Below are 13612 nucleotides of genomic sequence, written 5' to 3' on the forward strand. Positions count from 1 at the left end.
TCTTCTGATCTGTGGTGCTAGGGAAGGGGCATCTTCTACTACTAGAGACAAAGAAGGGTCAGTGGAGGGTGTGTGGTTGGCCCTAGTGCTCAGAATATGACAGGGTTTCAGAAGGGGGCTCAGAACCAGGAGGAAGGGCTGCATAGGAAGAGAAAAGGAAGAGGGGAGTCTGGCTAAGGCACAGTGGTTTTCTGGCCCTGTTTCATCCTAATTTTTGGAAAGAAAGGTAACCTCTTGGTTATTGTTGTTCAATCACTAAGTCATGTCCAACTCTTTGAGACCCCAAGGACTACAAAGCTCCTCTGCCCATGGGATTTCCCAGGTGGGAACAGTGGAGTGTATGCCATTTCCTCCTCCAGGGGGATCTTCCCAAACCAGGGGTTGAACCTGAGCTTTCTGCATTGGCAGGCAGGCTTTTTACCACTGAGCCACCATGAAAGCCCGGACCTCTTGGTACAATGCTCAAAGCACCTTCACAGACATTTTCTCTCTTTGATTTTGAAACCCAAAATGTCCAGTGCCCCTGAAATGAGTATCTCCATTTTACAGATAAGAAATGGAGGGTGGAAGTTTGGGTTCCCCCAAAGGCCAGCAGGCTTTGAAATGGGCCATGGTCAGAATGTTGATTCAGAAGCATCCGGAGGCTCCACACCTATGGGAGCGAGGGATGTCTCAGGGCTGAGCAGAGGGGCCAGTTGAGCAGAGATGATACCAGACTACTTCCGCCCAGCCATGGAGCTCACATGGCCCACTGGAGGTGTCCTGTGTGCAGAATTGGCTGGGTCTTTCAGCCTCGTCTCCATCAGGCATTGGAGGTGGGCTGCCTTTTGGGCAAGGTGGTCCCTAAAGGGGCTAACAGCCAGGACATCAAGCTCTTCCTTGAAGGGCAACCTTGGGGATGCATCGCCGTCTCTATGCCTGGAGACTCAAAAAGTTTGAATGATTTTCCCAGCCTGATGTCACTGGTGCTGGACACCAGACCCAAGACTTCTGAGCTTCATTCCAAAGTGACCTCCGGGGAGAAGCAGACAGCCTGGGCAAGCAGTGTACCCCTGGCAGGAGTCCTGAGACAGACCAGGGATGGAGTTTCATTTGTGCTTCCAATGCAGGTGTCAAAAGGCTGGAGAGCAGCTGGCATGGGCGGCCCACCTTGGAAAAGGAGCGGGACAAGAACTCTGCACCCCCTCATCGACGGGCGCAGAAGGTCATGATCCGTTCCAGCAGCGACAGCAGTTACATGTCAGGATCTCCCGGGGGCAGTCCCAGCAGCAGTGGAGAGCAGCCACCCTCTGACCTGGAAGTCAGTGTGCACAGCCCCAGCCTGCTGCTGGGGCAGGAACCAGGGGTGCCTCCTGGGGCCTCATCCAGGCACCCCCAGGAGAGCCTGCCCCTCCCTGCAAGCCAGGGCAGCCACCCGCCACTGAAACTCAAGAAATCCTTTGAGATTTTGGTGAGAAAGCCTACATCCTCCAAGCCCAAGCCCCCACCCAGAAAATACTTTAAAAGTGACAGTGACCCTCAGAAGAGTCTGGAAGAGAAAAAGGACTCCCTGTGCCCTTCCGGACACACCTTGCCCACTTGCGGCCAGGTAAGAGAGGGTTGAGCATTCTCTTGCGCCAAGCAGGGTTGGACTGGGTTGTTAGTAGAGTGTTAGCCGAGGGCAAGGAAGGGGTTTCTCCTCCATCAGAGAGAAGGGGCTGGGCTCAAGCTTAAGGCTGACTTCAGAGAGAGAGCTTTGCAGCTTGGCAGACCTCAGTTGAAGCCCCAGTCTTGCTGAATGACTTCTGCGTTGCCATCCATGACAAGGCTGCTCTCACAGGTCTCTAAGCCTCAGTTTCCTTATCTGTTAATTAGGTCTAAGTTTATTTTAAGTTTTATTTTATTTTATCTTTACAAACATTAGGGGTTTTAATTTATTTTTGGTAGCACTAGGTCTTCATTGCTGCACAGGCTTTTTTCTAGTTGCGAATGAGCAGGGGCTACTCTCCAATTGTGGTGCGTGAGCTTCTCATTGCAATAGCAGCATAGGCTCTAGGGTATGTGGGCTCAGTAGTTGAGCCTCCTGGGCTCTAGAGCACAGGGTCAGGAGTTGTGGTGTGTGAGCTTAGTTGCTCTGCAGCATGTGAAATCTTCCCGGATCGAGGATCGAACCCAAATCTCCTGCATTAGCAGGTGGATTCTTTACCACTGAGCCACCAGGGAAACCCCAGGATTATTTTTCTATGTGGACCATTTAAAAAGTCTGTATTGAATTTGTTACAATATTGCCTTTTTTGGCCATAAGGCATGTGGGATCTTAGCCCCCTGACCAGGAATCGAACCCATACCTCCTGTATTGGAAGGAAAAGCCCTAACCATTACACTGCCAGGGAAGCCCCTGGGGCTGAATCTAGAGGCTCCCTCCACAGGCTAAGGTGAGGATTCAAAGGAACCAACCGAGCGGATGCCTAAAAGGCTCGCAGGCATATTGGTGTTCGTTGCTATGACCGTTTGTCCCTCACACCCCTGCAGACCTCCGCTTCCTTTCTCTGCAGCTCCATCCCTCTCCCTCACAGGAGGGCAGGCTCATGGCCAGGCAGTTGCTGTATCTTGAGCATTTTTTTTAGGCCCAGGTGCTGTGCTCTGTCTTAGTTAAGCCTGACAACCATCTGGGGATAAGAGTCCCTTTCATGCAAAGAGAAAGCCGAGGGACTCGCTCAAGTTCACATCGCCTGTGGGTCACTTTATCATTAGGCTTCGCTGTCTTTCACTTCTTCGGCAGATTTCACAGGGTAGGTAGAACTGGGGCCTCTGGTAATCCCCTCGAACAGTCCGCGATAAGGGTTGCGAAGCTTCAGGAGGAGCAAGAAACCCCAGAGAGGAAGGTGTTCAGTAGGAGGAGTGAGAGAGCAGAGGAGGAGTGAGGGAGAGGAAGCCAGGTTACTGAAGAGGAAGTACCATCTTGCAGAGAGCTGGCAGGATGTGGGCTCGTTAGCAATTCGTGGTGGAGTTGCCAGGGGGCTCCGTTCCCCTGCTCCTTTTTTTTTTTTGCATTCCAAGCAAATTAATATTTTATTAACCTGGTATAAAAAAAATTTTAAACACATGGTAGGGTTTTGACCTCAAATTCTTGTGAGGTCTCTATTGAAATGAACTTACAGCTAGACAGTTTATGAATCTTGAAGATACCTAGTCCAGTTAAGAGTTCAGAACAGACACCCTCACCTTGCACGCCCCCATTTTAAGCAAACATTTCATTTCCCTTTGAGCCTAAGACCTGTGAGTCCCAGCGGGCAAATTAGGAACCGAGAAGCTGGGAAGCCAGCTTTGTTCCTGGAGACCCAGAGGGGGTCTGTGGGGGTCTCAGGGGCTGCCCTGGTGATGCCCTTGTGCCCTCTGGCCGGGTTGGAGGAGATACAGGGAGGGAGTCTCCCCAGGCGAGGCTGCTGGGGGAGAAGAGGGCAGACAGGGCCTCTGCTGCAGGCAGAAGTCCCCTGTCTTTGCCGCCCTGGCTGCTCTTCGGCGCCCGTCTCTCCTGCCTGCACCCTTCCCACTTCCGCAGCTGCAATTCTCTGTCCTTCTGCTTTGTCCCACGAGGCCCACAGACCCTTCCACAGCCTTTTACAAAAGCACAGCCAGCACCATAATATTTTCCTGGGTGTTGGGGGTGCAGAGAAGGGATGACAGCACCATAAAACCAGGGGCTGTTTGCTTCATGTCATTCTTCTTAAAATATCCTCCACCATGTCTGGGGATTTCCCACTGGGTGTTTTTCTCTCTGGCCCCAGTGTGTAATATCTCTCCATTCTTTCCTCCTTTCCTCCCTCCAGGCCTTCCCCCTCCTCCTTTTTCTCTGGCTTTTTGTCCTCTACCCTCCACCTCCTCCAGTCTTTCCTCTCCAGGGTCCCATGACCTTTTTCAAGCTTTTATGACAGCTCCCGAGTGTTTTTCACCTACTGTAACTCAAGAGGACTTCCACAACCAAAATGACCCACAGGATATTTCTTTCAACAGAGGACCAGTTCTCTCCCTTCTAGAAAATCAGCTTCAATGATCACTTTTGGTTAAAAATCACTTTCTCCCCTAAGTCATCTCCTGTCTTCTTTCCTTTCTGTCTCCATCATTCACTACCAAGCACTATGCCAGGAAAAACTATTTACAGCAAAATTCAAGTGAAATCAATCTTACTTCAGGAGCTAATTGAAAAAAAACCTCCCATGAAGAGGGTGCAGTATCAGGTGTGTTGATGAAAAGACAAAACACATCCGAGTCTGTTCCAACATGCAAAGTTGCTTTCACCGCTGTGGTTGGTACCCAGGGCACCAGCCTATGAAAGTGTCAACCATTCACAGATATACATAGGGTGCCGAGTTCCCTGGGTGCAGTTAAATTTCAGACACATGTCATTTTTTTTCCTGCTGATGAGTGTCTTAGATACCAACAGTGTGATATTTTAAGCTTCTAATTTCATAACCAAACCTTGCTTTTATGAAGGACTAGTTCAAGAGACCCAGTGATTCCTTTGGGTTGGTTGGTTTCTCGGTGTTTCCAAAGTGCTACCGTAGAACTCAGTTCTAAATAGGAACCCTGGGCTGGGACAATGCTTGGTGAACACATTTCTAACTTGTATAGAATTATCCTTCCTAAGGAATGTTTATTGACAAAGTAGATATAAATCTCAGGCCTCAAATGTTTTCAGTTTCTCTCTTAGTCCCACATGGTGCTTTTGTTCCTCCTTGTTTCCTTCCTTTTGGAAGGGAGCTCACAGCCTTGTCTAATAGCCAGCCCATCATTCCACCTGACCCTGGGAAGAGCAGAAAAGAGATACCATCAACTACAGTGTGGCAGAGTATTTACCCTGCAGAAAAATCTTGACAGCATCTTCCTTTAAATTATATACTTATTTTATTTTGTGACTGTGTTGGGTCTGTCTGGTTGCAGCGAGCGGGCTGCTCATTGCAGTGGCTTCTTTTGTTGCAGAGCATGGGCTCTAGGGCACTCTGCCTTCAGTAGTTGGGGCTCATGGGCTTAGTTGCCCTGGGGCATAGGGGATCTTCACAGACCAGGGATCAAACTCATGTCCCCTGCATTGGCAGGTGGATTCTTAACCACTGGACCTCCAGCGAAGCCCTATACAGCATCATTTTTATATTGGCCTTCTTTTCTTTCTGGTTGCTGGTCTGCTTTTTGCTTCTACCATGGATGTTTATCTCTCTAGAACACTTTTCCTTGGCTTCTCTGCCTGGAAAGTTCTTACCCTTTGCTCAAGAGCCAGACAAGAAGCACTTCTGAGAAGCTTTCTGCCCCCACTCTGGGACAGAACTGGGGCTGGTCCCTGCCTCTGGGCCCTGGCAACATCTCTTTCATGCTGTATGAAAATCCAAACTCTACTCAAGCATTAGAGAGTGACTTGGTGCTTGGTCCAGCTCATCCCTGAACTGGTTTGTGAAGCAGCCTGAGGCCACATCCATGCTTAATGGGAAAACCGTCCTGCTCTAGATTGATCAGGTCACCCTGGGGGCAGCAGAGGGGAGCAATGGCACAGTTCCAGAGTTTCTGTCATCCTTCGCAACATCCTTTCTAAAGAGCTGAATGTTGTTGTCTAGTCGCTCAGTCATGTCTAGGTCCCTGTGACCTCATGGACTGTAGCCTGCTAGGCTCCTCTGTCCATGGGATTCTCCAGGCAAGAATACTAGAATGGGTAGCCATTTCCTTCTGCAGAGGATATTCCCGATCCAGGGATCAAACCCAGGTCTCCTGCATTGGAAGGTGGATTTTTTTTTTTTTATTATTAACCACTGAGCCATCAAGGAAGACCATAAATAACTGAACAATGAATCACAATGTAGAAAGCAACAGATCCAAGTTTTCCTCTAAGGGTTCTAACCTTAACTTAATGAAGACTCTGGAGGCAGATCTTTGCCTCATTGTCTTCCCCCCGGGAGGAGGAGGAGTTTGGCCAGATGTAGTGGTACACGAAGCAGTGCCAGCCCCAGTCCGCACCCCCAGCCCTCTTCTCCCTGTCACAGGGGGCCCAGGATCTTCACATCAAGTGGATGAGCCCTTGTCCTGGATGCCGACTCATGTCCAGGAAGCAGAGGGATGCTCTGGGCCTCCAGGAGGTGTCAGCTCCCTGGTCACCCATGCAGGCAGCACCATGGAGGAAAGGACCCTCTTGACCACCTGGGCCGCTATTGGGCTTCTCATTAAAGCCTCTCAATGTTGGCCCCCGAGTCCCAATCAGAGGGCTCGTTGCTTTCTCACAGCTGGAGGCTACCGTTTTGACACAGTCTCACTTCCTGTTTACACCACAGGAAGCCAGAGAACTGCTGCCACCGCCGCCTCCACAGGAAGACACAGCGGGGAGAACCCCTCACGCCGCTGCTGGCCACCCAGGACCTGCAGTCGGGCCACACACGACACCCCTCTCAGAGGGCCAGCCAGGGAGGAGGGCAGCCAGCCCAGGTAGGTCTTCATCTGCCAGGAGGAGGGACCTTCTGGGTCAAGGTCCAGCACTAGGGGAAGACTGTCTGGAGCGTTAGAGCATCCTGCATGGCTGGACAGCTGGACCTGGGCTGGTGAGCAGTCAGGGTGCAAACCTCTTGGCTGGAGTAGTGATGCTGTGAGGCAGGGGGTGGGGAGGGAAAGCACAGTGGTGATGGGAGGAATGCGGGCCAATCCAGAGAGTCAGCTGGAGAAGGGAGCCCTTGGGAAAGGTCCCAGACACACCTACCCAAACACAGCGAGAGGCCGCTGCCTCCTGGGTGACAGTCTTCTAGAAAGCTGCTTCCAGCATTTCCGAGTCTGGGGATGTGGGTCAGAGAGGCATGAGTGAATAGCAGGTTGCTGGTGGTCACCACCCCCATGTGGGGGATGGCCAGGGTGTGCCCCCATGGTGCCCCTGAGTGCTGAGATGTGAGCTGAATATTTAGAGCTTTGATGACAGAGGATGGGATTTGGGGTCAAGGAGACCAGGGTGGGAAATCTGGCTCTGTCCTTCACCAGTGTGATTTCGGACAACTCAACATTTTTGTGTGTGAGCCTCAATTCTCTCATCAGCAAGTGGGAAATCACATAGAACCCCAACAGGTGACTCAGTTCAGTAAGTGTGTATTGAATGCTGCTTTCAAGAGTCCCTGTACTGGCTTCTGGGGAAGGAGTGAGGCAGAGGAAGAGACAGACACTGGGAGAGAGAGACACACAGAGAAAGAGAGAGATGAGAATGAATGTGAAGGAGAATGAGAGAAAGAAGACAGACCAGTCCATCAAGGAGCTCCCAATAGTGGTAGTGGCAGAATTGGCTGCTGCTGCTACTGCTGCTAAGTTGCTTCAGTCGTGTCTGACTCTGTGCAGCCCCATAGACGGCAACCCACCAGACTCTCCCGTACCTGGGATTCTCCAGGCAAGAACACTGGAGTGGGTTGCCATTTCCTTCTCCAGGCAGAACTGGCTACACACTTACATATTTATTGCTCAACCTGTTTGAGTAGCACTACATGCAAATGGCCACCCACTCCAGTATTCTTGACTGGGGAACCCATGGACATAGGAGCCTGGTGGGCTACAGTCTATGGTGTTTACAAAAGAGGCCAATGTGACTTAGCAACTAAATAACAGTAACCACGTGCAAAGCACACAGAAGGCTCTTGGAGGTCCAGGAAGGCTGTGAATGGAAATACCTGGCATATCTCACCTGGAGCAGGGGCCCTACTACTGGAGGCTCCTCCTCACCCCTTAGTCACCCCAACTGAGGAACACACCAGGGAACATCTCAGTGGTCTACCAACAAGAGCGCCTCACCCCAGTTTGTATAGGGCTCTCACGCAGAATGTCTGACAGCTGAGTCTTACAACAGGCCTTACAGCAGAGCAATGCATAAATGCAGGACCAGGCTGAGAGGGCCAGACACACTTGGTAAAGTCCCAGAGTCAGTACTAACCACCCCAGCCTCTGGGATAGTGCAGAAGTTCTCCTTGGGATCTTCCAGGCTTAATGCCCTGCATGGTTGTGTAGCTTGAGGGCTGGCATTGGAACAAGAGGCAGGAGGAATGAATGTCTTCCTTACACTGGGCTGAATTCTGATACCAGGCACTGCCCAGAGCATGGCACCAGAACAATGAGACCTGGGGTGACCGAAGGACCACACATGAACTTGGCTTCTCGGCTGTGCAGGACTTGGGGGCCAGCCTCCCTCTGTCCCTGGGAAAGAGTGGCGGGTGGCAGAGCTTCCCCTGTCCTGACTTGTTTAAGATGGGCTTCCAAGAAAGACCGACGTATGCTCCCCTTCTTCTGACCCCAGGGGTGAGGGGCTGAGCTTGACTGGGCGTGCCTGATAAAGCAGGCTGGAAGGACCTATGGGGCTGCCCCAGTGCCAGCACCCAGGCTCATCCCAGGTGTATTAAATCAGACCCAGTATATTTTAGGTCCTCCAGTTTCCAGCGGCAGCCCAGTTTGGGGAATCACTGGTACAGAGCTTCTTTCTCCTTGGAGCCTTCTCATTTCTCATTGACTCTTTGGGCTGGGAACGCTCCTTTGCTGAGCAAGCTGGTTAACTCTTCAAGTAGGGAGAGTAGCAAACAGACATGACTTCAGGGACCAGATGATACTTTAATGTGTGAAATGCTAACTGAGTGAGAGAGAGGCTCACCCGCTGAGCTGGGGTGCAACCTGTCTGAAGTCCTTCACACCTGCATTGCTTTTCAATGACGTGGGTGGTCCAAACCAATTAAGGCTGTCAGTGTGTGACCTATGGCTTAAAAGTTTAAACGGTAAGAGCGTTGAGAGTTGCTTTGACCTTTAAAGTTTTAATGAGTTATCCAAGAGGCTACTTAGTACAGTAAGTCTGCTACATACGAATGAGCTCCATTCTGAGAGCATGTTTGTGAATCCAGTTTGTTCCTAAGTCCAACAAAGTTAGCCTAGACACCTAGCTAACACAATCTGCTACATAGTACTGTACTGTAATGGATTTATAATATTTTTCACAAAAATAATGCATAAAAAATAAACACAGAAATAAAACATTTTAAATCTGGCAGTAGAGTACCTTGAAAAGTACAATAGTGCCAGCTACATCACCACTGCTTTTACGCTTGCTTCCAGACATTCTGGGCTTGAAATAGAGACACTGCACTACCGTCCTCTCTACAGTCCTATGCAGTAAATTGTGCACAAGCGCAGCCACTTTTAGAGGATGCGCGCATGTGACCATGTACACCAGACACATGAACTAACTCACGTGACTGGACATGAGAACACACATCTGTATCTCTGAAAGCTCACACAACTTGAAGGTTCGTATGGAGGGGACTTACAAAAGGCCACAAAAGTGGGGAGTCAGGAGATGAGGGTCTTGGCTCTGCCAACAGGTGACCCCTTATCCTTGTGAATGTTGGGTTCCTCAATTACGAAGTGTCAGAGATCAGACTAGGTATTCTGTGGGAACCCTTCTAGCTGTAAAATGCTAGGATGCTGTGGTGTTAACTCATGCCTCTGGTCCCCTGGTTCTGTGTGCACTTCAGCCAGGTGATAGTACCTGGGGTAGCAGCTTACCCAGGTAGGGATTCCCCCACTCGGCTCATCTCCTCCCCTAGAATCCTTGCTGTTCATCTTTGAAAGTAGAACTTAGGAGGAAAACCCACAATGAGGTGTAACACACAGCTCTGGCCTTCTTTCTGCCCCCTAGGGACGCAAACGTCCCCAGTAAAACACCCATTGCTTAGGAGACAGGCTCGGATGGACTATAGCCTTGAGACCACAGCCGAAGACCCTTGGGTTAGAATTTCTGACTGCATCAAAAATCTCTTTAGCCCCATCATGAGTGAGAACCACAACCACATGCCGCTGCAGCCCGACGCCCCGCTGGGTAAGGAAGATGGGATGCGGGGCCACCCAGATGGGGCTGCCGCGAAGCTGGACACCACCGGTGGCGGTCCCAAAGCTTACAAGCCGGCGGGTGGAAGCACCGTGAAGAAGGGTCCTCCAGTAGCCCCCAAGCCAGCCTGGTTTCGCCAAAGCTTGAAAGGTTTGAGAAATCGTGTTCCAGACTCCAGGCGAGAGATGGCCATCTCCTGCCAGCCGACCCCCACCTCCAGGGAGCGCCCTGGGCCATCCCTGCGGGCTTCGTCCTCCATCAAGCAGAGAATCAGCTCCTTTGAAACCTTCGGCTCTGCTCACCCGCCTGACAGAGGAGCCCAGAGACTGAGCCTCCAGGCCTCCAGCTCCTTGGGTGAAGCAGCAGAACTTCCCGGGAAGCAAGAGGGAGAGCGGGCTTCTGGTCCCTCAGGGCAAGGGGCTCCTCCCACCACGGAGCAGCAGCGGCCAGAGCCAGAGCAGCTGCCCCCCGCCTCTCCGGCCACCTCAGAGGCCAGCGACCCCGGCGTGTCAGGGCGCCCTCCCCTGGAAGAGCAGCCCGGTCAGAAAACCCTCTCCTCCGACCTCGACCCTCTCTCAAGGCTGCTGGCGACACAGATGGAGGGACCCCGAGGCCCAGTGGTCAAGATGCCAAGTCAGCGGGCTCGAAGCTTCCCCCTGAGCCGGACCCAGTCCTGCGAGATGAAGCCACTGGACGAAAAGACCAGTAAACTCTACTCCATCAGCAGCCAAGTGTCCTCGGCCGTCATGAAGTCCCTGCTGTGCCTCCCGTCTTCCCTCTCGTTCGGCCAGACCCCCTGCAGCCCCAAAGAAGGGGTGTTGCCTCCCGCAGCATTCAGTGAAGACCCCGCAAACAGTTCTGCCGAAGTTTCTGCCTCGGACACCAGCTTCTCTCTCAAGTGAGTGTCTCCGTCCAGTGTTCACCTCTCTCATCTTTCGTCCTCTTAAAATCCTGTGTCTTTAAAAAGTTTCTCAGGTTGGCTAAAGGATTGTTCCACCTGTTCTGTCTCTCTCTTTTTCACGTTTATTTTATTTTTTGGCCGCACTGGGTCTCCATTGCTTTTCAAAGGCTTTTCTCTAGTTGCGGTGCATGGGCTTCTCACTGCAGTGACTTCTGTTGTTGCAGAGCATGGGCTTGAGGCACATGAGCTTCAGTAGTCGTGGTTCAAAGGCTCTAGAGCATAGGCTCAGTAGTTGTGGCAAACAGACTTAGTTGCTCTGTGGCGTGTGGGATCTTCCCAGACCAGGGATTGAGTCCGTGTGCCTTGCAATGCAAGGCGCATTTTTAACCACTGGACCACCAAGGAAGTTACCACCTGTTCTTATGAGCATACATGTGTGTGTGAGAGAGAGAGAGAGTGTGTGGGTGTAAGAGTGTATGGGTCTTGTGAGTGTGTGGGTGAGTATGTGGGTGTGTGTGAGAGACAGGGGGGACATCACTCTTGGTGGTCATATAGACGCAGATTTGCCCAAAGCATCAGTTATACTCCAGGGTGAAGTTTTGAATACAGACTTCAGAGTCAGACACACCACAATCTGTGATTTCAAATTCCAGATCTTGGCATTTCATAACCACGTGACCATAGACAAGTTTCCCCACCTCCCTGAACCCCAATGTCTGTATCTCTGTGGTGAAGGGATCCTAGTTTCTATTCATAGACTTGTTGCATGTACTTGTTGAATGAACATTAGCACCTTCCAGGAATACAGTAGGTATGCAAAGACTGTTAGCTCTTGTTAGCATCACGACTCATACCATGTGCTTCTCCTCCCTGCCAAGCCTTTCAGAGCTGAGAGAATACACGGAAGGTCTCAGTGAGTCCACGGAAGCCAGCGACTGTGACCACTGCAACTCTCAGCCCGGTCAGTCGGTTATCTCCTTGCTGAGCACAGAGGAACTAAAGAAGCTCATAGAGGAAGTGAAGGTTCTGGATGAAGCTACATTAAAGGTAGGTTTCTTTTTTAAAGGGCATTTACAGAGATGAAGGGCTTTCCAGGTGGCACGAGTGGTAAAGAACCCACCTGCCAATGCAGGAGACATTAAGAGACGTGGGTTTGATCCCTGGATCGGGGAGAGCCCCTGGAAAAGGGAATGGGAACCCACTCCAGTACTCTTACCTGCAGAACCCCATGGATGAGGAACATGGTGGGCTACAGTCTCAGAGTTGAACATGACTGAGTGGCTTAGCACTTACAGGGATGAAGGCCTTGCTCAGAGCAGTGTGGTCACCTCAGTTAGGTCGGAGGAGAAGCAACCCATGGGATCCCTGAAGTCAAACAGTGGTTCGCAGGGGCAGATACCAGAGTGAGATTGTGCCCTGCCCAGGGCAGAGGGGTGCTGTAGCACTGGACCAAAATCAGACCTTCCAGTATAGGGAGCTTTGTAGCTCATGAAGTGATTTCGATCAGAGTTGTATCTTTCTGATCATCTAATAACGGAGAAAGGTGAGGTTCAAGTTCGCAGAGTCAAAGTTCTCTATCTCCACTTTCCCCTGGCTGCCTGCCTGGCCTGCATCTCCAGGGTGATGCTGCTTGCGAGTGACCTGTCCATCATAAATTCTGAGTTCTTGCCTGAAGATTTGCCCTGCTCACTGAGAGGTGACTGATCCCAGGACTTGCAAAGGCTCCCACACTCAGTCAAGTCATTCTGAAAGTCCCACTTCCCCTATGCCTTCTGAGCATGACCCAAAAGTGTGTGGAGAGGAAGTGGTCAGGCAGAGCTGAGGCTCATTCAGCTCAGATGAGCACAGCCTCATGGGCCTTGCATCCGTCTGGGAGGCCCCAGTCCACGAAGGCTGTTTATACTGGAATTATCCAGACTGGGAGGAGAGGGTAAGGAGGCATCACAGCCAACGTTCCCTACAGCAGAGGTCCCCAGCCTCCAGGTCCTAATGCCTGATGATCGGAGATGGAGCTGATGTAATGGTAATAGAAATAGAGTACTCAGTAAATGTAGTGTACTTGGATCACCCTGAAACCATCACCCTCCCCCAGTCTGTGGGGAAATTGTCTTTTATGAAACTGGTTCAGTTCAGTTCAGTCGCTCAGTCATGTCCGACTCTTTGCGACCCCATGAATCGCAGCACGCCAGGCCTCCCTGTCCATTACCAACTCCCGGAGTTCACTCAGATTCACGTCCTTAGAGTCAATGATGCCATCCAGCCGTCTCATCCTCTGTCGTCCCCTTCTTCTCCTGCCCAAAATCCCTTCCAGCATCAGAGTCTTTTCCAATGAGTCAACTCTTCGCATGAGGTGGCCAAAGTACTGGAGTTTCAGCTTCAGCATCATTCCCTCCAAAGTAATCCCAGGGCTGATCTCCTTCAGAATGGACTGGTTGGATCTCCTTGCAGTCCAAGGGACTCTCAGGAGTCTTCTCCAACACCACAGTTCAAAAGCATCAATTCTTCAGCGCTCAGCTTTCTTCACAGTCCAACTCTCACATCCATACATGACCACAGGAAAAATCATAGCTTTGACTAGATGGACCTTTGTTGGCAAAGTAATGTCTCTACTTTTGAATATGCTATCTAGGTTGGTCATAACTTTTCTTCCAAGGAGTAAGCATCTTTTAATTTCATGGCTGCAGTCACCACCTGCAGTGATTTTGGAGCCCAAAAAAATAAAGTCTGCCACTGTTTCCCCATCTATTTCCCATGAAGTGTTGGGACTAGATGCCATGATCTTCGTTTTCTGAATGTTGAGCTTTAAGCCAACTTTTTTCACTCTCCTCTTTCACTTTCATTGAGAGGCTTTTAGTTCC

At 50.9% G+C, this 13612-nt stretch overlaps 1 protein-coding gene across 4 annotated transcripts in view; it reads left to right on the top strand.

The window, feature by feature from the left end:
• IL16 (interleukin 16) overlaps positions 1 to 13612 on the top strand; it is a 129815-nt gene that overhangs the window by 103279 nt on the left and 12924 nt on the right. For all 4 annotated transcript variants that reach the window (XM_042235151.2, XM_042235150.2, XM_027957135.2 and 1 more), the window contains exons 12-15: positions 1110 to 1588; positions 6294 to 6444; positions 9665 to 10751; positions 11633 to 11801. In XM_042235151.2, coding sequence (XP_042091085.2) covers positions 1110 to 1588; positions 6294 to 6444; positions 9665 to 10751; positions 11633 to 11801 — 1886 coding nt within the window. The remainder of the gene's footprint in view (positions 1 to 1109; positions 1589 to 6293; positions 6445 to 9664; positions 10752 to 11632; positions 11802 to 13612) is intronic.

Source organism: Ovis aries, chromosome 18 (assembly GCF_016772045.2).
Source record: "Ovis aries strain OAR_USU_Benz2616 breed Rambouillet chromosome 18, ARS-UI_Ramb_v3.0, whole genome shotgun sequence".
NCBI classification, from domain to species: domain Eukaryota; kingdom Metazoa; phylum Chordata; class Mammalia; order Artiodactyla; family Bovidae; genus Ovis; species Ovis aries.